The 27,380-nt window shown below is 39.4% G+C and overlaps 3 protein-coding genes across 12 annotated transcripts in view; 2 read left to right on the top strand and 1 right to left on the bottom strand.

Moving 5' to 3' along the window:
* Positions 1-315: 315 nt before the first annotated feature.
* On the top strand, positions 316-27,205 carry LOC136249508 (uncharacterized). Of its 3 annotated transcripts, none has more exons than XR_010698236.1 (2): positions 316-415; positions 467-864. XR_010698236.1 is itself a non-coding variant. In XM_066041535.1 (2 exons), exon 2 carries the CDS (start codon positions 19,249-19,251, stop codon positions 23,041-23,043), a length of 3,795 nt encoding a protein of 1,264 aa, XP_065897607.1. In that variant the 5' UTR covers positions 326-415; positions 19,186-19,248; the 3' UTR covers positions 23,044-27,205. The 3 variants fall into 3 exon arrangements, 2 of the variants coding, with proteins under 2 accessions (XP_065897607.1, XP_065897606.1); XM_066041535.1 differs by lacking the exon at positions 467-864 and adding an exon at positions 19,186-27,205 and having other exon boundaries at positions 326-415; XM_066041534.1 differs by lacking the exon at positions 467-864 and adding an exon at positions 19,240-27,205 and having other exon boundaries at positions 332-415.
* LOC136249515 (uncharacterized) lies at positions 24,985-27,219 on the bottom strand. 8 transcript variants are annotated; one of them, XM_066041549.1, is made up of 9 exons: positions 26,953-27,218; positions 26,693-26,898; positions 26,493-26,644; positions 26,266-26,370; positions 25,946-26,215; positions 25,857-25,885; positions 25,674-25,806; positions 25,191-25,255; positions 24,985-25,131 (listed from the first exon to the last, which is right to left on the bottom strand). In XM_066041549.1, the coding sequence occupies exons 5-9, from the start codon at positions 26,009-26,011 to the stop codon at positions 25,056-25,058; spliced, it is 369 nt and encodes a 122-aa protein (XP_065897621.1). In that variant the 5' UTR covers positions 26,012-26,215; positions 26,266-26,370; positions 26,493-26,644; positions 26,693-26,898; positions 26,953-27,218; the 3' UTR covers positions 24,985-25,055. The 8 variants fall into 8 exon arrangements, with proteins under 8 accessions (XP_065897621.1, XP_065897628.1, XP_065897622.1 ...); XM_066041556.1 differs by having other exon boundaries at positions 25,767-25,806; positions 25,946-26,370; positions 26,953-27,219; XM_066041550.1 differs by having other exon boundaries at positions 25,946-26,370; positions 27,025-27,218.
* LOC136249509 (guanine nucleotide-binding protein G(s) subunit alpha-like) overlaps positions 27,191-27,380 on the top strand; it is a 53,218-nt gene continuing 53,028 nt past the window's right edge. Inside the window, exon 1 of the mRNA XM_066041538.1 lies at positions 27,191-27,266. Coding sequence (XP_065897610.1) covers positions 27,251-27,266 — 16 coding nt within the window. The 5' untranslated portion in view covers positions 27,191-27,250. The remainder of the gene's footprint in view (positions 27,267-27,380) is intronic.

The following is a 27,380-nucleotide window of genomic DNA, read 5'->3' on the forward strand; positions in this document are numbered from 1 at the left end:
TTAATGGCCGCTCAAAGCTTGAATCCCAATGCTTAATGTGAGTGGAATGTAAATAGTCACATGCATGGTTCTTAAAGGTTGTAGAGCAAATGTTGGCAACTGAAACCTTAGTAGCAGATAGAGAGAGAGTCGAGGACATTGGAAGAGATGTCCGGACTGTTGGCTACAACAGAATGGCGTAGCTCTACAATCAGTGGATCAACTGACCGTTCCACAGCTAAGATGTATGACAAAAACCAGTCACAACTTAAGAACACATGCTGATGCATGCATGCATGGTTAGCTATAGCAATCAATAAAATTGTGCGTTCATAAAAAGAAAATACGGTAGGAAAAAAAACCCTAGTGGCTTTGTGGTGACTCTGCCTCTCCAGTTCTGCAGTTGTTCAAAGTGAGGGACAGGATGAACGAACCAGTAAGTTAAAGACTTAATGTGCTAACTACCTAATTTACTTACGCTCTTCAGTGATTTGAGAGCGTAGAGCATCTCGTCGAAGAGCTGAGATTTTGGCTGCTCTAGTGACTCTGCTCGGACTGTCGCGGACTCTACATGGGCCCAGCACTTTAACAGCTAGTGCTGGGGGTGGTGGCAAGGGCAGTCTATCTAGCCCGGGGAAGAAAATATATAATAATAATAATAAAATTTTAATAAAAATTTTATTATACAACCAAGTACTAAAGATAATAATACGAAATGCGGTTAAAATTACGTCATAAATAAATAAATAGCTAATAAATAATGTACTCGAAAACTACGAGGTCTAGAGACATGAACTAACCGGGGATAGATTCGCCTGTGAATGAAGGCACAAACGTATAATCGTCGCTCCTGTTCGTGCTAATGACTTGACTTAGCACATACGAATCACGTATTGTGGTTGTTGGTGGTATTAAGTATTCATCGAATTACATTTAGTAGATACTGGTAGTATCACTATTAACTATATGTATATTTTTTGGTAGTCTCGCGTGCCAGACGGTTTGTGTGGGGCGGCAAATAAACCGTCTGGTCACTGTTGCACACATTCCGGGACCACTGCCGGAATGTTGGCAGAGCCAATCAGATCGCTTCGCGCACTCTGTGACGAAACAACCACTAATAATTCAAATTCTTAGTGTAATAAAGAACTGAATCTGGCTACAGATCACTTTTTCGGAAGTGTAACTATGCCATGGGCTTAGGATCTTTGTTTCCCTAGTACAGGGCTCTTAAAAGCGTTCGTATAAGAACGATCGTGGTTCGCTACGGATTTGTGAAACGACAGAATTGTCGAGGAAGACGTTCAGCAATGTTTCGAATACGTCATCAGGACATTACCAGTACAATTATTGTCTTAGTCTGCTCAAAGAGGTGATTGGAACGATTATTGCATCATCCTTGGCGCAAAACAATGCCGTGATGTAATCTAATTGCATTCCAGTGAGTTCACGGAAAGTGTGCAACCGTGACCAGATGGTTTATTTGCCACCCCCACACAAACCATCTGGCACGTGAGACTAATTTTTTGGCAGGTGATCAGGTTGTTTAATCACGTGATCAGGTGCACGTGATCACCTCTCAACGCAGGTCGGTGACAAGCACGTAGCTGCTATTGCGTTTTCGAGCCTTTGTTGTAATCTGCATGGCTCGATGTAGGATTTTTGGCCCCTGCAGGTAACTCGAGCCTATCTGGACGAGAGTTCCATAGCCCAAAGAAAGCCCATAATGGGGTAGCAGGGGGTTCTAAGTGGCTAGTTGGAGTAGTTTAAACCTTGTCAAAAATGATCATCTTGTTTGAGCTTGGTTTTCCTATCGCCCAGATGAGGTTTTGTCGCCTTTGATAGGCACTGTTAAGTGTTAGCGCCATAGGGTTAGCACGTGTGTCTGCCTATTCATGGCTACCTGGCCACCTCTATGTAAACCGTGCCAGCAGTGCAGTTTAGGAACTGCAAATTGCTATTGGTTGTTGATACCGGCCAGTATAGAAAGGAATATATTTCAAAACGTTAAGTGAGTGATGTTGTATCAGTGCCATGCCCTGGTCTGGCGAGCAATCCGCTGTCAGCGGACTACCCCAGTTTCATCGATACTTAGCTGCGTGACGCTACAGCCTTTGTTTGATTGAAGTTTTATGGTCATAGTTATGACTTATGCTAAGACTGCTTGCTATAGGTGTGTCACCTGCGTGGTGCAAAGTTGGCAGTATCAGTAGCCGTAGCTATAGCTTGTTATTAATCTATAATGTACGTGTGTATGCAAGTGTGTTTTAGTGGCTGCATGGTCTGTTGGATTTTTGCACTGTAGTCATGTGATGACCTAGCTGATGTGCAGTTGCGCTCTGTCCCCAGCTCGCAGTGCAGTCATAGTGAGTAATATTGGCTCACCTATTTGTGCACTCTTGACACAATCATAATTGACGTGTTCCCTGTATCCGGAGAATTGAGGCACATCCCAGTCTGATGTGTCTACGTGTCACTAATCTGATACTGCTTAGGGCAATCTCACATCTCTATTTATAGTGTAGGTATGTGTGTTAACCATGCCTGGTGTGATTTCAATAAACTAGTGCATGATACCGCTGGCATGTGGTAATGACCAACTACCTTAGTACAACTTTGTCTTGTTGCCTGAAGTAGTGCTACTAGATCTAGACTCACTCGGTTGCTTTGCTCAGTGGTCACCATAGCTGTTATAGTGTGCTGCTTATCTGTCACATCCTGACTAGCTGGATATAGAATATTCTAGTCTGTTTTTTTTTGTTTTGTTTTTCTTTTTTGATTGCTAGGAGTTCTAGTCAAGGTGTTCCCAGCAAGTGAGCTGTACTAGTCGCAGCTGGTCATCTTGATTATTGGTTATTGATTTAGCTGATATGTGTGTACTGTACATGTGCTACTGAACATCGCTGCCACATCTAGCTACAGCAAATAATATAGTCTGGTGCTAACGCTCAAGTTGATGACTGACTACACTGTGCTGGTCACTTAGCAGGTATAGTCATATGCTCTCGGTGTAGCTGAAGCGTGCTTAAACTGTGGCCACAGCTGCTGCAAGTCCTGCCATTTAGTGGTAGTGATCAGCTGATGTGTCACTGTACCATGCTACAAATGTAGCTGTCCTGTCATTCAGTTAAGTGCAGTAACTGATATGCTACTGTATAGGCAACTGAGTAGCCATTTTGTTTACTGCCATCGATGTTGTCATGTATAGCTGATACATATCTGTAGTGAACTGTGCTATACCACTGTATAACTGTCAAATATACTGCAAATGACACTGTTAGGTGCTATCGTTATAGCTGAAGCAGGAACTAGGCCTTTATGATCAGTGTGGGTGAAGAGGAATCTTTAGAGCACATGGTTGGACATGCTAAGTATGTACGGTTTTGCAGAGACCAAAGCCCAACCTCATGTGATTGCTATGGCCACTGTACTGCATTACTGACATAGTTGTCTCACCCACTGTGACTGATACTGAGTGATAGTGATGCAGTCAGGTGAGAAAGCTCATAGCTGCCCTGTGCTGTTACTATCTGTAAGATCTGTCAATGGTGCAGGTACAAATAACGCAACTAATGTGTAGCCGCAATCGTGATGTGGTCAGGATTATCTATCCTGGCATGGCTGTTACGTCTGCAACTAATGCGTCAGGTGTTTTCAGTATGCAGTTGAAATTCCTGACACTTCTGCTGTACATTATTCGTAGCAATCTATCTGATGTGTGGATGTAGGATCATGACAAAGCCAGATGTCACATCTACTACAATTGATGTGCAGTCAGATGTAACAATATACCTGATATATGTGACTGCACAGTGCTACTGATGTAGCTGTCATGTCCACTGAAGCTGCAATTGATGTAGTGAGGGTGTGTGGCTACGCTGGTGATGTTTCTGCTACCTCCATTGTAATTGATATAGTCTGATGCTAACAGTATAGACTGTACAGTGCTACTGGTGTAGTTGTCCTGATCATGATGCAGTCAGGTGATGATATAGCTGATATGTAGCTGCCCTGCTGAAGTTTCTACCACCTCCGCTGTCACATGTTCCTATGTAACAATATAGCTGATGTGTGGCTGTTGCTACAGTGCATGGTAATAATGTATAGCAGTACTATGGCTGTCCCATTTTTCATTTTTTAAAATATTTTTTTTACCACTGATGTAGTCAGAAGCTAGCAATATAATGACTGTACAGTGTTGTTGACGTAGCAACTACAGCTGATGCATGCAGTATAGCTGTCGTGTAAATGTGTGATGACAAGAGGTCACGTTCACTGTGATTGATAGTCAGGTAGCTGATGTATGCATGATTGTACTGTGATACCAACATAGTTATCACATTAATTTTACTAGAATTGATGTTGCATCATTCATGTTTGAGAGCTACCAATGTAGCCCATGTTTGAGTACTATGGATGTAGCCCACGTTTACTGATGTAGCTCATGGTTGAGTGCTATCGACATAGCTCATGTTTGAGTGTTACTGATGTAGCTCATGTGTGATTGCTACTGACATCACTCATGTTTGAAAGCTGTCAACTTACCTCATCTGAGTGCTACTGACATAGCTCATGTATGTCTGCAACTAATGTAGTTCATGTCTGGTGCAGCTCGTGTTTGAGTGCTACCAGCTTACCTCATTTGAGTGCTACAAACTTACATAGCTCATGTCTGGGAGCTCCTGTCTGGGTACTATCAATATAGCTCATGTCTGAGTGTTACCAATGTAGTTTATGTTTGAGCATCAGCGATGTAGCTCATGTAAGCATGTTTGAGTACTACCAACATGGCTCATGATCATGTCCACATAATGCTAATGATATAGCTCATGTTTGAGTGTTACACATAGCCCATGTTTGAGTGTTACATGGACGTAGATCATGTTTGAGTGCTACCAACACAGCTCATGTCTGAGTGCTACTGATGTAGCTCATGTTACCAGCTTACCTCTTTGAGTGCTATGTACCAAGTAGCTCCTGTATGAGTGCTACTAATATAGCTCATGTTTGAGTGCTACCAAACATAGCTCATGTCTGAAATTGAGTGCTACTGATGTTCGTAGCTCATGTTTGCATGCTACTGATGTAGCTCATGTTTGAGTACTGCTGATGTAGCCCGTGTTTGAGTTTGAGTGCTACCAACATAGCTCATGTCTGAGTGTAGTAGCCCGTGTTACCGACTTGTATAATTACCTCTTTTGAGTGCTACTGACATAGCTCCTGACTGAGTGCTATTGATATAGCTAATGTTTGAGTGCTACTGACTGCTCATGTTTATGTGCTACCGAGATAGCTCATGTCTGATACTGAGTGCTACTGATGTTTGTAGCTCATGTTTGCTTGCTACTGACGTAGCTCGTGTTTGAATGCTACCAGCGTACCTCTTTTGAGTGCTACTGATGTAGGTCATGTTTGAGTGCTACTCACTCTTGAGTGTTTGCAATGTAGCTCATGTTTTGAGTGCTACTGATGTAGTTCATGCTTGAGTGCTACCAATATGTTTATGGTGGAGTTCTACTGTTGTAACTCATGATTGAGTGCTACCGACATAGCTCATGTGTGAAAGCTTTTAACTTACCACCTTAATTATGGGTGCTACCGATGTAGCTCGTGTATGGGTACTACCGATGTAGCTCATGTCTGGGCACTACCAATGTAGCTCATGCCTGAGTGCTACCGACGTATAGTAGTTCGTGTTTACGTGCTACCAACATAGCTCGTATTGTGAGATGTAGACTCATGTTTGAGTACCAACTTACCTCATTTGGGTGCTAGCAACATAGCTCATTTCTGGGTGCTATAGCCGCTCATGTCTGGCTACTAGTGATGTAGCTCATGTCTGAGTGCAACTGACAGCTCATTTTGGGTGTTACCAACATATTGAGTGCTACCGATGTAACACAGATTTGGGTACTACCAATGTAACTCATGATCATGTTTGAGAACTGCTGACATAGCTTGTTTGAGTGCTATACCATCTTAACTCATGTTTCAGTGCTGCTGACATAGCTTATGTATGAGTGCTACCAATGTAGCTCATGTTTGAGTGCTACCGGCGTAGCTTATGGTGTGTGAGTGCTACCGACATGGCTCATGTTGTGAGATGTAGCTCATGTTTGAGTACCAACTTGAGTGCTACCAACATAGCTCATTTCTGGCTACAGCTACTGATGTAGCTCATGTCTGGGTGCTACTGACAGCTTATGTCTGGGTGTTGCTGACATATTGAGTGCTACCGATGTCACTCAGGTTATTACCGACGTACCTCATGTTTGAGTGCTACCGATGTAGTTCATATGTGACTGTTACCAATGTATTTTTCTACAGTTGTGACTCATGTTTGAGTGCTACCGACATAGCTCATGTGTAAATGCTTTTAACTTACCACATTTGAGTGTTACCGATGTAGCTCATGTATGGGTGCTACCGACATAGCTTATGTCTGGATATTACCAATGTAGCTTATGTCTGAGTGCTACTGATGTATAGTAGTTCAGTGTGAGTGCTACTGACATAGCACATGTTTAGGTGCTACTGACATAGCTCATACTGTGAGATGTAACTCATGTTTCAGTACCAACTTACCTCATTAGAGTGCTACCAACATAGGTCATCTCTGGGAGCTATACGTGTCTGGCTACTAGTGATGTAGTTCATGTCTGGGTGTTACTGACATATTGAGTACTGCTGATGTAACTCAGGTTTGGGTACTACCGACGTAGCTCATGTTTGACTGCTACTGACATAGCTCATGTTTGCAACATAGCTAGTGTTTGACTGAGTGCTACCAATGTAGCTCATGTTTGAGTGCTACCGTTGTAGCTCATGTGTGAGTGCTACCAACATGGCTCACATTGTGAGATGTACCTGATGTTTGAGTACCAACTTACCTCATTTGAACGCTACCAACATAGTTCATGTCTGAGTGCTACTGACAGATCGTGTCTGGGTGTTAATAACAAATTGAATGCTACTGACAGCTCAAGTCTAGGTGTTAATGACATATTGAGTACTACTGATGTAGCTCAGGTTTGAGTACTACTGATGTAGCTCATGTTCGAGTACTATTGACATAGCTCATGCGTGAGTCCTACCGATGTAGCTCATGTGTGAGTGCTGCCAATGTAGCTGATGTTTGAGTGCTACTACCAATTAATGTAGCTGATGTGAGTGCTACTACCAATTAATGTAGCTGATGTTTGAGTGCTACCGATGTAGCAGTGCTACCGACGTAGCTGATGTTTGAGTGCTACGGATGTAGCTGATGTGAGTGCTACTAAAGTAACTGATGTTTGAGTGCTACCGACGTAGCTGATGTGAGTGCTACCGACGTAGCTGATGTGAGTGCTACCGACGTAGCTGATGTGAGTGCTACCGACGTAGCTGATGTGACTGCTACCGACGTAGCTGATGTTTGAGTGCTACTGATGTAGCTGCCAATCCACCTGTCCCCAACTGAACCAGGCCTAGCTATCATTCCCCTTTTCCCTCCCTCCTAGGGGCTATACTTTAAAATGTGGAATCCAACCAGCTTAATTTGCGGTCAACCAATCCATAAATTCCTTTCAAAAGAAAATTCCAGCAACCTTACCCTAAAAGGCCAGGTACCCTCTACGCCTACCTCCAGGATGTACTATATTTCACTCCCTTCCTGTATGAAGGGAGGAGAATGATCTATGACTGGTTAGTGGGGACTTCCGGTGGTAGGTGATAACTCACTCGGCGAGACGATACTGGAGCATCTACCGATAGAATCAGTTGTGATCTGTGTGTGCCACCGTGGCTAGAGCACTACTGATCAAACTAGTTATGGAAACTTTCTTGAGACTCTTCCTGGTCACATTCTGACGGTTATCACTGTGGTTCGCGGGGTAAAAGTAGAAGTTGATACCCTATTATTCATCACGGTATCATTCCGTTTGAGGTAGAGATGAAATATCATTGCTCTCCGTCTCACACTTTTACGCATGACGAGTTGAAGTTCGATCACACGAGCCAACAAATGGCGCCTTCTGCATCACGTGCGTAACTGGCTGGAGGCGTGCGTGATTCTTTTTTGTGCTAACCGCAGTTAAGCTATTAACCTCCATTATACGTGTAATTCTATGTAACGCCGAGTACCACACCCTTGCTTAATTATTTACAGATTGCGCGAAGGAGAAGCCCGTGCAGGAGAGCCAGAGGCCACTTTACGTGTAAAGAAGATTACAAGTAAGTTTTTATGTTTATAACATCTCAAGTCTCCATGCCAGCTGCCAGTGGATAAATAAACAATACAAGAAAACATTAAAACATGTGCCACATTCTTTACAATACAGTTACATATAAAATACAAGTAAACAATTTTGTCTTGTGCAGCTGGCATGGCGAACTTCCTTTGTGTTGGTGGCAGGCAATTCAATATGTGCTTAATCCTTTTTGCCTTCACCTGGCGTAGCTACTAGGCTCTGGCTAGCTTGGCTGCCCTCCTTTATAGGGGCGTAGGAAGCATGGGTGCTTGGGCACCCATAAATATTTCCAGTTGCATAACTAATGGGTGTTAGCATACTGTACTATATATTACTGAAAAGATTGAGATACTCTAATAGAGCAGTCAGTGACTCTAATAAAGCAGTCACGTACACTTGCGACCTTTTTTTTTTTTTTTGGTCTTCAGCTTTACCAATGGGCACCCATAAGTTAAATATCTTCCTATGCCCCTGGCTTGCATACTCCTACAGTATTGTGTAGCTATCTCCTGCAAGTTGTGTATGCATAATTATAGTGTGTCACCCATCACTGTGCCATTGCTACACCACTGATGAACCCTATGTAGCTCTAGTTGATGGTGATATACTGTGCTGTATATTGGCTAATAATTTTTATCTGGTGATGTTGTCTATAATGTGTTGCTGCATACAATACTGCAATGATGTATAGTTCTCTCCTGTATGTTTTGTATACATATACTTTGTACACATCACTGTGCCATTACCACACCAATGATGCACTGGCACTTAGCTACTGGTGGCCTTTAGTTATGATGCCACTATTGTGTTATATCTGTCACTACTGTGACATATTAAGATGATTTGGGGATCGTGCCTTCACCACCTAATAGCCTCACCAGGGGGCTGTCACGTTGGTGTATGTACTTGGTTGTATGTGACGCGTTCCTAGATAATAATAAAAAAAATTTAAATTAAATTTAAAAAAAGAAAAAAAAGTCGCAACGACCCAGCCAGCAATCGATATCCTGCGCTATTGCCAAAGAGTTTAGTTAATGCCATGCATCAGCTATTCTGTAAGTTGAGCTTTTGATCAGGCAATATAGAGTTCATAGCTATTAATAACTGAAAAATGTACGAAAGTCTGCCCCGCCCTTTTAATATCCGGAAGTTTGACCTTTTGTCAAACTGTGTGGTCCTGGCCCTGTCACACCTGCCTACTCAATTTATTTGTGACTTATTTACATAACAACTCATCATATGAAGAAGTTTGCTACATTATTGTGCTTAACCACAGAGACACTGCATGTAGCTATAGCTAAACTATAACTTGCAGAGGTTGCACTGTGGCAAAGTAATGCTAAAATAATTATATTGGGCCCTTCAGGACAGTGATGGCGATGACAATCCCCTCTACCCTTACTTATTGTATTCCCCTTTATGTAGTTGTAGTAGTAGTAGCTGGTTATGTAGTTGTAGCATTAGTCTTATTGTAATTTAGCACTCACTGTAACTTAGCACTGTGTAACTTGCAAAGCCATGTAATTCACGATGCTATTATTTCTGTGTAGCTAACACTAGTGTAGTGAAGATTAATTAATGGGTGTCAAGAGGTTGGAATTCCATTACATCGTTCCCTTCCAAATCCAAATATCCACCATTCAATTCACCATAGAACAAGAAAGTGATTTGCTATCCCAAAATGATAAGCTTAAATTTTCTTCTGCTATGGTAGTTGATAACAGCTGTAAGATTTGGATATGTTTGTTCACCTGTTGCCAGTGTTGGGCAAGTTACTTTTTAAAAGTAACTAGTTACATATTACATATTACTTGCAACTGAACTATTTAGTTACAGTTACATATTACTCATAAAATAAAGTAACTATAATAATATTACATACTAGGTGTACCCGCGCAAAATGCGCGTGATACTAAGACAATTGTGTGCTATTGTGTGAATACACTTAAAGTTTGAACATTACTAATGATCAAGAAGTAATCACATCATTACATACCAACAAAGTCATGATTACACATAGCTACTTATGTGCATGCATAATCTCTACAATTGTGTGTGGCACTAAAATCTAGCTATAATGTTGGTGGCTTCATGAACAATGAGTGACTGATGTTATAGTTTTTATAATGCAAGTTGGCCTTGTGCACTGGAATTTCTGCGCATCTGTGCAGTACTCATGCAGGTCCCATTACAACCATGCACATACATTAAATTAGTTTTGAGCGGCAGACAAATACCACAATTGGGATGTACTCTATACTTCATTTGGATGATGTTGCATGAACTAACATAAAGTGCTTGAGTGTGGCATGAGGATCAGTTGACCAATGGTTGGTGCATTACCACAATGAGCTATATTCTAATTCAAGTTGCATTTGTCACATATAGTGGTATTATTCAGATAGATTGTTTTGTCAATATGAGTAACTGAATTGGAGTTTCATTTCTACATCCTAGTCATGGTATTGTTGTGTTGTTTACTTATTACATGACAAAGTGTGTATGCAGTACAGTATTGAGTACGGTATTCAAGTTAATCGGCTGCACTGAGCAAGGTCAACGCCAGCATATGTGAAGAGTTGTATATCAGCATATCCCAGGTGAATCTTTCATACGAAGAGTGGTTGCTCAGTAGAGCTTCTGGAAGTTTCAGCTGTCCCTGTTGAGTTACCAAGGAGTGAAAATGTGTCCATGTCTCCCTACACATTGAAGACTGCAATAGCAACTAAATGATATAGTCCCCACGATTCATCGCCTAGTAAGGTAGATGTATGTTCTATTAGAGTAGTTGAACGTAATTTTCCTTGTTCACAAAGGTGTCATCCTGTAGGGTGCAGAGTGTGTCATTGTAGGCAGCCTGGTCGGAGTGATCATCCCATTTTAACTTTCCACACCCACTATGAAACTATCCTTTATTGACTGTTTCATTTTCCCTTGCACTGTTGCTGCTAGTAATCCTCCGTTTTAGGTCTGTCTATAGTCCCTGACCTGCTTGTCTACTTGTCGCAGTAGCTATACTTCGTCTAGCACACAGCGGGATAGGCCTCAGGACGTCTATCTTGTAGTGGACAGCACAGCAGTGTGCAGAGTGTGTATTTCTGGCGAGTCTTCCTTGTGTAGTCTCTGTCCAGTAGCCCGATAGAAATAATCATCGCTCGTAGACTTGCCACACCCACTACGAAACTCTCCTTTATTGACTGTTTCCATCTCCATTGCAGTGGTGTGTTGGTTATCCTCAATTTTAGGCTTCCCTGACTCCTGCCTGTCTAAATGTCGCTGTAGTTATACTTCGTCTAGCGCACAGCGGTGTAGGCCTCAGGACGTCTATCCTTGTAATGAGCGCAGCAGGGTGCAGATTGTGTATTCCCGATGAATCTTTCGTGTGTAGTCTCTGTCAAGTAGTCGTAGACTGGCCACACCCACTACAAAACTCTCCTTTTATACTGGCGAGTGTGTTTGCCGGATGATAGCGTACACACCAGATCACATGATCAAATTCGCTGATTTGATTGGTTAAATCATGAAAAAGTGATTGATCCTATCTCAATGTAAACTTTTATATATTAATTTTAACCGTGACGTCATCTGATTTCTATTGGCAATGCGTGTATACCGGGATGCCGTATACGCGTATCGTAAACTTATAATGGCCATTGATAGTGATAAGTATCTCGCAACCAAGATTAGCACGTAATGATAGACACGAAAACCACCTTATGACACATTGTTTTGGACGGGTAGTTGATTTAGCGAGTTTGAAGCTAATCGGGGGAAAAACCTGGGAGGAGTTTGTGTTTGAAAATTTTATGGCCTCAATTTTAACGTTTCTCGTTCTGTCGGCCACAGGGGAGAGAAAAGTCTAGTGTAGGCTGGGATGGGGAAGGCTGGTAACACGATAAGGATCTCCAGAAAGTTATGGACGAATTCGTGACTTCCTCCAGTAGTTACGGTGGTTTAAAGGGTATTTTCCGTAGTTTAACGAATCGCCACCAATTCTGGATCATAAGATTTGTCTCCAATTCTAGAATTGAATGGTACCAATCCGATTGAAATCCGACCAAGAATGACGGATCAGTGCTCGAAAAACACGTGCGTGGGCGAAGAGAATTAATATATAGATTATATTACTTTGTATCCACAGCCTTTAGCTGTCACGTTGAAACTACCACCCTATCACGTGACATGATTGCGTTGTTGGACAATGTGCAAATCTTGGTTATAAGTAAGAAGCTGGTGAATTCAGTAGGCTTCATTACTTCGTTGTGGCTAGGCGTTACTCAGTGGACCACTAATGAGATTAGTAACTTCGTTACTTGTAGTAATAATATTACGTAATATTAGATTCGTTACAGTAACTGTATTACTTAGGTAACGGGTCATACCTGTTTTTATAGCGTATTTCGTTATATTACTTAGTTACCACAGAAGTAATAATATTACGTAACGCGTTACTTTTGTAACACGTTACTCCCAACACTGCCTGTTGCATTACTTGTGCTGTACACCTTGAACTTGTATGTGACATGTCCACTCCAACTGTTTGAAGCATTTTGTTACCAGACAGGGACTTCTCCGGAAGTTTGTATTAAGTAATGGCAGGACCTTCAAGGATATGGTGAACCAACCAGGTACCTTACACTTTAACAATATGCTAGCAATACAATATGTACATGCTCAAAGGGTACAAGATCAACAAATGGTTTCTCAATGAAACAATTGTACAGAATAGCTTCTCAATTGGTCTTGATAATATTGAACTTCAGCAGGATCCTGGTGGCACAGAACGTTAAAATGAATTGGTCTACGAAAAAGGGACCACGACTATACTTATAGCTGAAAGACAGCCAGAGCAGATGGTGAAAATTGGAAGTTTATAGCACCTTCCTTCACTAAGTTAGGAGTTAAAGGATGACGTATGGTTGTTAATTGGTTGCTTACGCTATAGCTCTTCTAAAGGGACAAACAACAGACCTGTGAGTCAAAGGAGAATGGTGGTGCTTCATTCACTCTGAAAGCTGGGAGTGGTGGTGGTGGAGACCAAAGTGGTTGGCCTTCATACCAGTGACATGTGACACACTTACGGATAATAGATCTAACTAGGCTCCTACCGTCAACAATCCAATACCGTGACGCAGTCTTTTTGACACTGCTATGCTGCACAATGTGGTGGGCATCTCTAACAATTCTGTATAATGGTGCTTTCATGCAAGCATTTGGCACAATAAACTAGAGTTCTGTAGCATATCCTGACATCTCCAAAATTCATTCTCATCTAGGTAGAGATTAAAATGTTGACTTCTATGTTGGAAAGTTCTTGTCCTTCACTATAGTGGTACCTGGCAATCTGAGATCCACAGCTTATCCAAATCATTCTGTTGAACTGACATGGTTGGTTCTTATCCATCAACTGGGATACAAACTTCAAAACATATGCTGTGACTTGATATAGCTTGTGGACAGAACTGTACCTGTATGACAATCTACAATGACATTCACATGCATGAATGATGTTGTCTGTCAATATCATCAAGCAGAATACAATAATTGACTTGAGCTCCTTGGCACATGCTTCAGGTATCTCAGGAGGAAGGAGGTTTGAACTCAGGTCTTCATATAGCCAACTGGGGCCCATGTCTCCACAAGTCACTGACAAATAGCTCTGCTGATGAGAATCCATGTGATGGTATGTCTGCAGAATTGCTCTTTCCAGACCCAACATTCCATGGGAACCAGCCTTCTAATCTCATTAACGTGATTCTGTCCAGTCCTTTTCTGTCCAGCAGAGGCCAATCTGAGAGTCTGTAAAACATTTCTCCATGGCCATCTTCTTTAATCTGTCTAGCAACACTGCAGAAAGTAACTTGAGCAAAGGGGAAGCACAAGTTTTAAAACTAGAGATGGTGTAATTTGTATAATATATATAACTGCTGCATAAGTGATAGTGGATGCATCACAAAATCCGATTAGCTGGTATTGCACAGCATCATCTCGTGCTGAGAAAAAGCACCAATCAATGGCTACAGGCTCACTCTTTATCAAATCTGTAGGCATGTCCTTAATCCATCACCTTATAGCGGTTCATCCCAATTTACTTGAGTCTTACAAAACTCTTGAAGTACTTTGAACCCGATTGTGATAGGTGACAGAAAAATCCAATCAGACTGATTAACTGATTGCTAGGAACTGAAGTGATTGCACTTTCTAACCAACCTACTTTGCCTGAAGAATACAAAGTATTGGGCGTCCGCTGGAATGTACAGTCTTTGCAGTTAATATTTGAACTGTCTACCATTGTATAGGAGACAGCGTGGCATCTACATATGGATTGTTTTTCTCTTTCAGCTTGTGGGAGCTAGTGACAAATTTCTGCTGATTAAAGGATGCATGGCTCAAAGCTTCTTGGGCAGGCAGTAATGCTCATATGCTTCTTCATCATTGTTACCATCACAGACCAAGTCATTGACATAAAATGACTCCAAATTGTTTTGTCACAAGTTCAGGATATAAGGAAGAATATTTATTGAAATGGTGCTATATAGTTGAGTTGAGTAAGTAAGAACTAGAGGACACACCAAATACTACTCGAACTTGTAAACAATGTGTGGGTTCACATTGATGGGATTGTCAACAAAAATCTCAACACATCACAGTCCTCTTCTGATAAGGAAGCCTTCTATATATCTGCAGTCCAAGCTAGTCTGAATGACGTAAAGCGAAGTAAAAATTTTACAACTTTCTGATTGATTTTGGGTCCAGTGTTCAGATAGTCATTCAGTGAAGGACCCTTTGCATGAGCAGAGGCATCATACACAATTCTTACTTTGGTGGTGTCCTTGTCTCGCTGTACTGTGGAAATAATGAGTTTTTCAGAAGTATTGTCTGGCTGGTTTAATTTCAATAGTTCCATTAAGCTGGTCTCTGGTTATTACACTGTACTCATCAAGGATCTTTGACAGTCTATGTAACAAGCTCTTAAGTCTACATAAACTTAGTTCATTGTTGTCTGGTAATGGTTGGTAGAACTCTTTCCAAGCTTCATAGCATCCTTCCTTAATTTCAACAGTGTGGTCATAGGGCTCATCCCACTTTGAATGACTCAAGCTCCCAGAATCATGTCATGAGAGCCCTGTCTAGCTGGTCATCAGATAATCATTATGATTGTGGCAGTGTCATCTGCTTGATTGGTTCATCACAACTTTGTGTTGATATAGTGCTGCTTGTCCTCATGTGACCTCTCTGGTAGTCAATTGCCAGTAGAAATCTGAACCAATTAACATGTCAACATCAAGTGGAGTATCATCACTGTGGTTAGTTTCTGCAAAGGTTATAGGTGCCAAGTAGTTTTGAGCAAAGGACGAGTTGAGCAGATATTGGTTCACAGATGAGGGACAACAAGGAGCTCTAATATCTCATCTGAACAGATCTGGTAGCAATACCAACACACGTATTATGTTTAAGTTATCCTGTGCCATGTATCACCGCTACCATCATGATAAACAGCCTTGTTTGCTCCTCGATCCTCCTATTATGGTCGGAGCACAGCATAGTTACAATACATGGTGTAAAGACTGTTTTGCCAACCCACCTAGTTACCATTTATCAACCACTAAAAAAATATTTCCGTTCCTCTGCTACAACATGGTGGAATTCTCCTCTAAAATCTATTCCAATCGATTGTAATTACAATTCCTTTGTATTCTCTGTCAAGGACTTTTATATCAACACTCAAAGCAATTGATTGTGATTATAGTTAGTTTCTTGTGTTCTATTGTTTGAGTAGTTAGTTTTTGTGTCTGCGTGTTTTTGTTTTTGTACTCTGTTGTATGTATGTGTGCTCCAAAGGAAGAACGGCTCTGCCGACTACCGTGAGGATAAACAATAAATCAATCAATCACAATAAATCAATCAATCAATCAACGTGCACACACACATGACTTTGCACAGTGTCCTGGATCCCCTCTAGAAGCTCCAATTACAATGCTGTCATTTGACTCTCTGAATTGCTGAAGTGTTTTTCGCTTGTTCTGTCAGGTATGAATGCTGACTAATAACAGAACTTTGCTACAACCCACATATAGAGATGTGGATGTTGGTGTTGAGGTAAATGTGGGAGCTGCTGGATTTAGTACATACTTAGGAACAACTTGTCATTTATACAAGAAGCAGAAGGTTTATACAAATACTTGTGATACATCTTTCTGTCACCTTTTTCAGGCAAATGAAACAGCACCCTGCTCTATTCAATATTTTGTTTCCTAGCATTGATTTGCACAACATTCCCACAGTCAGCTGTTTTATGAGAGTGACTGCAATAGTAATAAACAGATTGTAAAACTGACATCAATGCTGCTGCTGTAGCTTTGTTTCCCCGCTGCTGTTGCTGGTGCACTTCAGTTACACCACTCCATTCCTGTGCATTCAATTCTTTTTCAATAGCTTCTAACATCGCCTTAAGATCTCACTGGTCACTAGGTAGGTGCATGAGTGGTAGTTCTTTGGGGTAACTTGGTTAACAGTTTGCTTTTCCACTGGGTGAGATCATCAGAAAACAGATTTAGCTGTAGCTTTGGAAGTTTTACACATTTGTGACTGGGGTTTGCGTGGAGTCGAATTACACCCAGCAGAATTCTGCATCTTAAGCTTCTCCGTTAGCTACAGCTTCATCTTAAGTAATCAGTTCCCTTCAGTATCCAATATTGTAATTGTTGTCAGCTTCTCATCCAATGCCTGTCTCAGACAAACTTAGGGGTGACACTGCTTATGAGTTCTGTTATCTGTTGCATTATTGTAGTGGCTGAAGCTCTGTGAGCTCCTCTCACTCTCTTTCTTTCCCCCCCGGAAGATCACTTGATATTCTACAGGAGAAGGGGAATGAAACAAGTCACTCGCCTTATCAAGTACCATTCTATAGAATAATATAAAACCATGGTGTGAGGTTGGTTGCTTTTGAATAGACTCTAATTAAGACGTCCCATGACTGTATCACCTAGATGTTTGTCAAATCTGGTTGAAGGACCATTTAAGAACTGTATTACTTAGTCAAGCCATCAAAGGATTCTCCAATCGCTTATCTATGCTCACAATTAAGATGGATACAATTCACATATGGTTATAATGTGAGACTTAATGTGATGAGCAACCACTGTCTATAAGTACAAATATACGTTTCTAAATCCTAACCTAAATGCAAATGTTAAACAGTTATAACTTAAGGTATAAGACAAACTAATGACAGAAGAATACCTACATAGCTATGCAATAACTAATACCGATAATTGCTGTTTAATTTTGTGCTTGGCTATGGCTACATAAAGGTGCCTGCATTTATTTGCAATTGTGTTTTATAACAAAGGAAATTCCTTCCAAGTTAGGTATAGATGATTGTACTGTTTGTCTATTAGGATTTTTGTTTTGCATTTTGCAGTGACTGTTCGATTAGAGTATCTCAATTTTTCATGCAAAATGTGATTAGTTGTACAATTATTCTCAACTTTTAACCTGCACTTTTTGTGCTTGAATACGTTTCAGCCTGTTGTCGCAAGTTGTGCTGGCATAGTACTTATTATGATCATAACGATTGGCACAAGTGGGTCTTAATCGTAGTGTAACACCCAGCCAATTAGTACCAATATGGCTATAGTACCTAGAATAGTATTGTACTGCAGAGTTTATTTGATTACTTTTGTAATACTGTAATAGAATACACATATTTCAAGGATTTCTAATAGAACACACAGATTTTCCATTGGTTGATCTATGAAATTATAAACTTTTACTATCGAGTAGATTTTAGCTTATAAAGTAGATATTAAGTGATAGCAGCTGCTCAGTGGTTAAGGATTTGAGTGTTCAGTGTGGAACTTCTTGGTTCAAATGCTAGCAAGTGTAATGGTTTGTTGTAAAGTGTGGAAAAAATAATCTAAGCCCCCAAACCCGTAAACGAAGGTGAAAATGAAGAAATTAAGCCAAACTTTGAGGGCTTGTATTTCATGATTGTGTTGGGCAATCTCGTTCAAATTTGCTATGTGGAGTGCTGAATGTGGAGGGCGTTTTCAGTACAATAATGATTCTAATTCAAGTAGGGAACACAGAGCTATATGTATGCATGAAAATTGCATTTTCTTTTCTTCCTATAAATATGCTCACAGTGTGGTGCACCAGCTTACTTGGCCACACAACACACTACCATGTGTCTTGATTTAACAATAAACTCATCATAATCAAGCAAGGGTGTGTGGTGTAGTGAATGGTGATGCATTGGCAGGTGGGTCATATGATGAGCTATGTATAATGTTTGAAAGATGTGCAAATAATTGTCATTGGTGTTGGGATGCAGAGTATGCAGAAATACGAGTAGTTAGATGCTGTAATTACCTGTAGAGTGTATCATATAGATTATATTTATAATGAATCATTTTTGGCATGCTCCATGTTCTGTAATTAAGTTGTCCTATTGCTCAAGCTGCATGTATCTACTATGTAGAAGATTGACACCATTAAAGCATAGTACACTCAATGGTTATACATACAAGAGTACAATTTGGGTACTGACTTGAAACTAGTGCACGATCATCAATATTATTATGTAATTATTATTGTGGTACTATAGCCGTCAGGATAGGAATAAACCTTTTTCGCATGTGATCCTTACTATTGTCACATGTGATACTTACTGTTTGTGTTACTGGCATGCATATGTGACCAGATCTGCAAAAATCTGACATACATAATATAGCACATTGTATTAAAATGCCAAGTTTGCAGACTTGTACTAATGTATTTGTTAGAATAGGCATATTCATTCCTGCTCACACCTTTGTTGCATACATACTGGAATGAAACAAACTCCTCTCCAGGTTTTTGCTGTTCTTTCATCAAAAATCAATTATAAATTTTTTTACAATGGCATGCATGCTTGCATGTACCCGTTGTAACAAAGAACTGTTTGTACTATAATAAGCTTGTGCTATTATTTCAGGTTTTCGTAGATCTACATATTACCCTGCATTAAAACTGTAATGTCTTATGATAGAGTGTATTGATGACATTGATACAAGTACTACTCGCATCTTGTCACACATGTAATATCAAGGACAATCGTGTGAGTTTGAATGTGCATTTTTCTAACAAATCATGTTCAGAGTTTTATCTTGAAAATGGAATTTTTAATCTCGAAGAAAGCAATGAAACTAATACCTTTAACAGTGCTAACTCTATCAAAGTCATAGGCAAAGAAGGTACAACAATTCAATGTAAATACAATGCAGGATTATCCTTCAACTATGTTTCAAATATTGTGCTCCAAAACATTACCTTTCACAATTGTGGTATGAAGTTTAACAGTACCAGTGTGAACCCAGACCACCCTAATAACACTACTCTTATATCTAAAGTTGCTCTTCTGTTTGAATACTGTCATAATTTGACATTGAGTTTTGTTACAATAGAGAATAGCAGTGGAGTGGGTATACAGATATACAATACAATAGGAGATGTTAGCATTTCACATTGTAACTTTGTTGGGAATAAAATTTTGTTTAACGAAACTGGCAAGTTTTCAGGAGGTGGAGGAGTATATATTGAGTTCAGTCTTTGTCAACCAGGTACTATTGCTATTGATTGTAAGGACGTAGAACTAAATTACAATTCACATACAAAGTATACAATAAAATATTCTAATTTCACTTTAAATAATGCTACGACTACTAATCCTGAAAGAACTGCATTTATTAGAGCAGGTAATCATACTCACATTGCTTTTGGAAGAGGAGGAGGTCTGTCTGTTTACTTGAAGGGAAATGCAAGCTACCATACATTCACCATTTTAAACTGTACTTTTACTGAAAACAGTGCTTTATATGGTGCTGGAATGTTTATTGAACTCCAAGATTCATCAAACCACAACAATTTTAGTATAAAAAATTCTCATTTTGAATTGAACAAAATTTTTTCCAAAAGACTTGGATTTACAGGCACAAGTGGAGGTGGTGCAATGCTAGATTACAATATTTTTAATAACAACAATGAAATTTTATATAATAGTGTAGCATTTATTAACACTGTGTTTGAATCAAACTTTGCTTTTACTGGAGGTGGATTTTCTTTTCATTCTAGTAAAGAAACTGGTGTGCTTCAACCAACAAATCACTTACGTTTTACCAACTGTCTCTGGCATAAGAATGAAGCTAGATTAGGGGCTGCTGTTGATCTTAGCATTTGGCATTCGGCTGAGAATGGTCAGTTAGTAAAACCATTGTTTGGTAATTGCAGATTTGAGAGTAATATGGTAAGTGGCTATGAAATGAACAGCAAGCTTGGTAAGTACGCTGTTACTGATGTTGGTAGTAATACATCTTCTGGAGGTTACTGGCCTGGAATAGGCATAATGTATTTGGATGGTATCACCGTAGACTTTTCCCATGACATACAGTTTTTTAACAACACAGGCAGTGCAATTGCAGCTATTAGTGCTGGAATTAACCTCCATTCCAATGCTGTTGTTAGTTTTACAAATAACAGTGGTAACATGGGTGGTGCACTGTACTTAAGTGGCTATTCATGGATAAGTGCTTCACCTAATGTACAAGTACTATTCATCAACAACTCTGCTAATTTAGGTGGTGCCATATATGCTCAAAAAAGTGGTGAACATGATTTAGTATCTACTGCTAACTGTTTCATAAGGTATATAGACAATATTGCATCGCCTGATAAGTGGAAGAATGTTAGTTTCAACTTTACTGACAATTGTGCCTCTACAGATAATGGAGGTGATGCAATATACACCACAACAGTAGTTGATTGTGCTTGGGATGGATCTTTTAATGTAGTAGACAATTCTACTCTGAGAAATGTGTTTCTTAACTGGACAAATTTTGAATTTATTACCTCCAATGATATTTGTTCCAATTTTATTCAAACATCAGCACGATCTTTTAAAAGTTCAACTAATCATCTGAAGGTAGCTCCTGGTGAAACCTTTCCATTTCCATTTGAAGCACAAAATGATTTTGGTAATACTACCCCAACCATCTTTGCGGTATTTAGTAATGATAGGCAAGTTGAGATACCTAACCCTGTTGTACAAACTGATGGCAGTTCGTTATTTAAAACCAACAACACAAATGATAGCTTTTATCTTCAGTTTGTAACTGTTGACAGAAGAAGACATGTCGGGTATGTTAATGTTTCTGTGGAAGATTGTCCTATGGGCTTTCATGTAAATAATGGCACATGCGTTTGTACCTCTGCAAAATTTGAGGGTTTATCTTGTGATTCAAGAGGACTTCACATTCAGCCTGGTTATTGGGCTGGAGAAATTGAAAATGGATTTTTGTCTATTTATTCATGCCCAATGTCTTACTGTAAATACATGAATAGTACAATTTTGCTTAATCTTAAGCACAGAAATGACAGTGATGCTTTGTGTAACAATAGGATTGGACGACTTTGTGGCAATTGTTCATTTGGACATGGGTTAGAAATTGGTACACTCGATTGCGTTAAATGTAAAGGATCTCACTACACTGCATGGACCATATATATAACTACTACATATATACCAATTACAATTGTGTTTGTATTACTATTGGTGCTGAACATAAACCTTGCTGTTGGACCTATTCACTCCTTCATTCTCTTTTGTCAGATTTTCCCTGCTATTACTATGGAAAGTAATCATTGGGAGAATTACAATGATGCACTTCAGGTCATTACTAACATCTACAATACCATCATAAATGTGATGAGTTTAAAATTTGATGTACAGTTTTCCACAAGGTATTGCTTGTCATCAAAGATGACTGTTATGGATTACTACTTACTACAATATTTTGCTGCACTATATCCCTTGTTGATTATGGTTATTATGTTAAGTGTTATCAGGTATTGTCCTGGTTGTATACCCATCAAATATTTCTGGCATAGCATTAGACGTTGCGTGATGGCTATTAGGAGGAGAACGTCCATGCAGCAGACCGTGATACATGGCTTCATCACATTTTTGTTACTGACTTATGCTAACTTTGTGAACATTTCATTTCAGATTTTGAGTTATGCTACATTTGAAGATAAGACAGGTGGCCAGTCACCTGTGTATGTTCCGTTTAAGCTGGGAACCATGAAATACTTTGGCAAGCAGCATTTTCCATATGCTTTAACTGCACTAACATTTTTATTGTTATTTGGAATCCTTCCTCCATTGCTGTTAACAATATATCCTGTCATTTTGTCGATTATTGGGCACTTTGGATGGGATAACACTGACACTGTACGTACTCTAAGAAGATGGATTCCCCTTTACAAACTCATGCCTGTGTTTGATGTTTTCTGGAGCGAATTCAAGCCCAACTGTCACATGTTTGCTGGGTTTTATTTTGTGTATCGATTCTTAGTTTTTGCTGTTGAATCTCTTGCTCCCAAGATTGATCAAATATATTTTGGTTTGACAATACTCTTTGTGATTATGCTCTTTCTACATGCATTTATTCAACCATACAAAAAGAAGACTTATAACCAAGCTGATATTTTTATGTTTTCACTAAGGATCATAATCAATTCTTTCTATGCATTTTCAGAGCAGTTGAGAACAGAAGATGCACTAAAGGAGACTATTCAGACTTACTTGTGGATCCAAACTATCTTGTCTTTGATTCCATTTGTAGTGATAGTAAGCTACGTTGTGTATAAAATAAGAAAAGCACACAAAAGAGGATATACAATGATACTTGATCCTCACATTGATGATGATGAGACTGCTGAAGAAATGGCTTATGAGGCATTGTTTAATAGGATAGATGGTAATGATGGTGGCCACCAAGATGATAATGATGACTAAATTGTTTAACTACATCTGCAACATTTAATCACACCATTGTACGCGTACGTAGCTAGCAGTACAGTATTAAACAATGCTGCATATAATTAAGATCAGATTAAAAGTAGCTAATAATAATAATTACAAATGTTTGATTAAAGCCATCATTGAAATAGTAAGAAATATTTACAGAGCATTTACAGAACCAACTATAATATTAGATGCAGTGTACAAGAAGTCATGAGGATGGTAGAGATTGCAATGGAATGCAGAGAAAATTCCACATCTCTGGCTGTTCCACTGTAGTTCCTTGAACGCTGGACCGAGATCATAGCTGAAGTTGTCTGCATGGGGAACTGCATGGGGTGCATTCAGCATAGTTTTCAGTTTCAAATTTTTGATTCCCTGTATGCTGTACTTTCAGCTTTTAGCAAGTGTGGGATGATAACTGCTATAATAATCTATGGGGATGATATAATATGATTACTACAAATTCAATAAATTCATGCATATGAGGCTGTATGGAGATTCTGTTTGAGAGGCTAATCATTATATTTAAACATAGAGCATATACACACCTCAACGTGACAGTCAATAACAAAGTTAATTTAGTTAATAGTTGGTAATATTCAGCCTACTTCCATGACTGAGACAGTGGTGGTCAGAGTCCAATGGACAGTCAGCTCAAACAGTGCAATACAGGAAGTAACAGAAATATACATAACAATGTCTGGTCAAGGGACCATCAAAAAGCTATTGAAACTGGTTGCATGGAGATGACTCACTTGCCCATATTAATTTTTGTATGTTGGCATCAATAGTAGCTATATTGAAAAATCTGGATTTGTGCTAAAATAATGTTGTAAAATATGGTAAAGTCCAAAGGTACAAACTGCATATACATGTGGCATTAAGGTAATTGATATCGTAAACTACAAATATACCAAAAGCAAATGCATTATACATACAGGCAAAAACTAACTGGAACAGACTGGTCCAAATTAAAACACACATCACCATGTGTCATAATAAGATCTGAAAGATTAGCTATGACCAACTCATAATGTGATATCCCATTTCATGCATAATTCAGTGAAATCAAGACTCACGGTAGTGAGTCGTGCGGCCAAGAAACTACAAAGCGCACGCCCAATTAAAAGACGCGCGGCCACTACTGTGAGTTATTTACGTGTAGGGCCGGTTTCGCAATATCAGTCCTAGATTATGCAACATCTCTCAATAGATTTGTATTGCGTTACGTGATAAAAAAATCTTTAGGAGTCGTCATCATCATAGTTTTCTACCATCGCAAAATAAAAAAAATAGGCGTATTTCACTTTATTTCTCTACCTTATGTTACAACTACTGTCACGTTATACCAGTCAACATAGCTGTGTTTGTATAGTCCATCTAGCACTGACATTATCCAATCCTGGTTTGCCTGTACGCGTATTTTCTTCAATCAAACCTCTATTCCCTACAATAACTTTTAAAGACACAACGTGGACACAAACTCTAATGCCTGATAAACAAGTAGTGACAGCATGCTGAACCGTAAGTTCCCTAGGGATGGCGTTTTAAACAGAAATCTTTTAAATTTGATTTAGTGCCACACCCCATGCGAGCGTTTATAAATCGCCAGTTGTCTTATGGTGTGAAGAACAAAATCACTAGCGAAGGTGCTTTAAGCATACTCTTCAATTCTCTATTTACATGTAATTTTTAATAGATTAACCACAAAGGCCGGTAAGGTGAATACAAGCCTTTAGGGGTTACCACCTCTATGTAGTGTGTAGCTTGTGTTGTGGCTTTCATTAAGTATTATGCACACACAAATGATGCAACAAAATTTTGTAATGGATTGCTCGGATGTGGTTCGTGGTGTTGTGGCTCGAATGTGGTTCGTGGTTTGCCAGTGACCATGTATGAGTGGGGGTTGTTCCACACAACTTACACAATAAATTTCATGATGGCCATGAAAATTTCTTGCCATATGGTAAACATACAACAATGTTTAACAACGTTAATCAACATCACATCAAGACTTGACTAAAAATAGTTCCAACAATAGTGATGATTTCTTGTATGTCAGCATGACGATACTGAGACCTGTAAAAGAATAAGTAGGCACTGAAGTTAACCTTAAATTAAACACTCATGCAACTGACCTGGAACATCGGTCGCAACACCAAAAACACTTGTTTCGATATCTGATGACACAATCCAGCAGGCACTGAATTAAAAGAGAATGTACAAAAAATCAATATGCTGGGTTGTATTAATAATAGCATGTATAATCAAAATGAACAAAAATTATATCCCAGGCTAAGTGAATGAATAACATAACTGTTGGGTAAGCATGTCAAACCTGAACATTAGGACATTAGTCAAACAAAAGTACGCTATCACAACTTGGTCATAATACAATGTTTGTACCACTGGACTTCACACTGGTTGCCCAAAAATTGTGCCATTCCAGGACAACAGCATAATTATGAAACAAATAGTTACTACAACACAGAAGGCTTACTGTTGCACTGTCTACACTGATATACCATAATTTAAAAACATAACAGGTGGGCATTAAATACAATACACTGAACATCTGGGTACTAGGAAAAAATCACTAACATCACAACATGTAAACTGACCTGGAAATTAACACCCTTGATGCCACTACAGTCTACACTGGATATTTGTTTGAACCCATCAACACTATGCCCGATACATCTGAGTAGACTGACCTGCAAATTCACATCACTAGTATACAGTGATAATTGATAACTACAAAAACAACAATTGCAATAATACAATTCTTCTGTACGTCAACTGACCTGAAATTCATGACACTCGATACCGAGACCTGTAAAAGAATAAGCAGGCACTGAAATCAACCTTAAATTAAACACACATGCAAACTGACCTGGAACATTGGTCGCAACACCAAAGACACCTGTTTCGATATCTGACGAAACAATCCAGCAGGCATCGAATTAAAAAGAGAATGTGCAAAAAATCAATATGCCAGGCTGTACCAATAAAGGATGGATAATCAAAATGAACTAAAAATATATATATCCCATATGCAGGTTAAGTGAGTAACATAACTGTTGGGTAAGCATGTAAACCAGAACATTAGGTCATTAGTCAAACAAAAGTACGCTATCACAAACTGGTCAGTGATAATTGATAACTACAAAAAGAACAATTGCAATAATACAATTCCTCTGAACGGTAACTGACCTGAAATTCATGACACCTGTATCTTTGTTCTTGCGTGGTCTCAACTTGCATATGTACCATGATCACATTCAACTGCTAGTGGATAAACCAGTATGACCAGATGGCCTGCAAAAACCAACAAGCAGGTGTTAAATACAATACACCTAAAGCCTGGAATATGAAAAATATTATATAAGCATTATTCCACACTGATATAGTACTAGATTATAGGATGTTGTGGAACTTGCCTAAACGTGTAAACTTGAACATGAGGACAACTGCATAATCTGGACACTTGGAATTGTCCAATACCTAATGAACAAGTTGGTACTAATGACATTCACTTCAACATTTTATCCCAGCTGGGTGAATCTCTAGTAAAAAGGTGTTTATTTTCCACCTGCAACCAAAGTTCTACATTTCTGTGGTTGAGTGTACATAAACTGACCTGGAAAATCAGTATGCCATAGGGGTATGGAAATGGTTCCTCTCCTTCTGTTGTGACATTACTTACAGCTGACTGGTAAATGATCATCGATGTCCCGTGGACCCCAACAATGAGTATATCAATAACTTCACAAGTTGGAATGAATTTCCTTTCAACATGTGGTGGAATGAATTTCCTTTCAACATCTGGTGGACAGGTCAAAAACCCTATCGCACAAACACGGTGAATCAGTGTGTGGCGATATGACACGTTGTACAAACTTCACTTCTCGTTTCGTTAGCATTCAAGACCGGCATATGTCAGAGTACCCGCTCAGTATTCTTGACTCTTACTTCTTCAAGCGTTGCTCAAGCGATGTAGTTTCTCACGAGGGGCTCGAGTTTCTCATTAAAGTCGAGCCGATTAAAGTACGCCTCACCATCCAGGTACATTCTTAAACCATTCAATTTAAAACCACGTATCACGAGTGTCCGCTTAAGGTAGTTAGGGACTTTCCACGAGATTTCCCCTAAATAGATCACGTGTTAGTTGTCAATCCGGTGGATTCTGGTGGTATACATGGTTCAACAATGCGGTAAGTAGTCTATACTTTAATATAGTATAAGCTGTCAATAATTGTTTGTGCACTGCTAAACTAAGTTATTTTTGTGTGATAAGCATGCTTGAGGAAGGGTCTGGGGGACGAGAC

This window comes from Dysidea avara, chromosome 3 (assembly GCF_963678975.1).
Source record: "Dysidea avara chromosome 3, odDysAvar1.4, whole genome shotgun sequence".
Lineage (NCBI taxonomy): Eukaryota > Metazoa > Porifera > Demospongiae > Dictyoceratida > Dysideidae > Dysidea > Dysidea avara.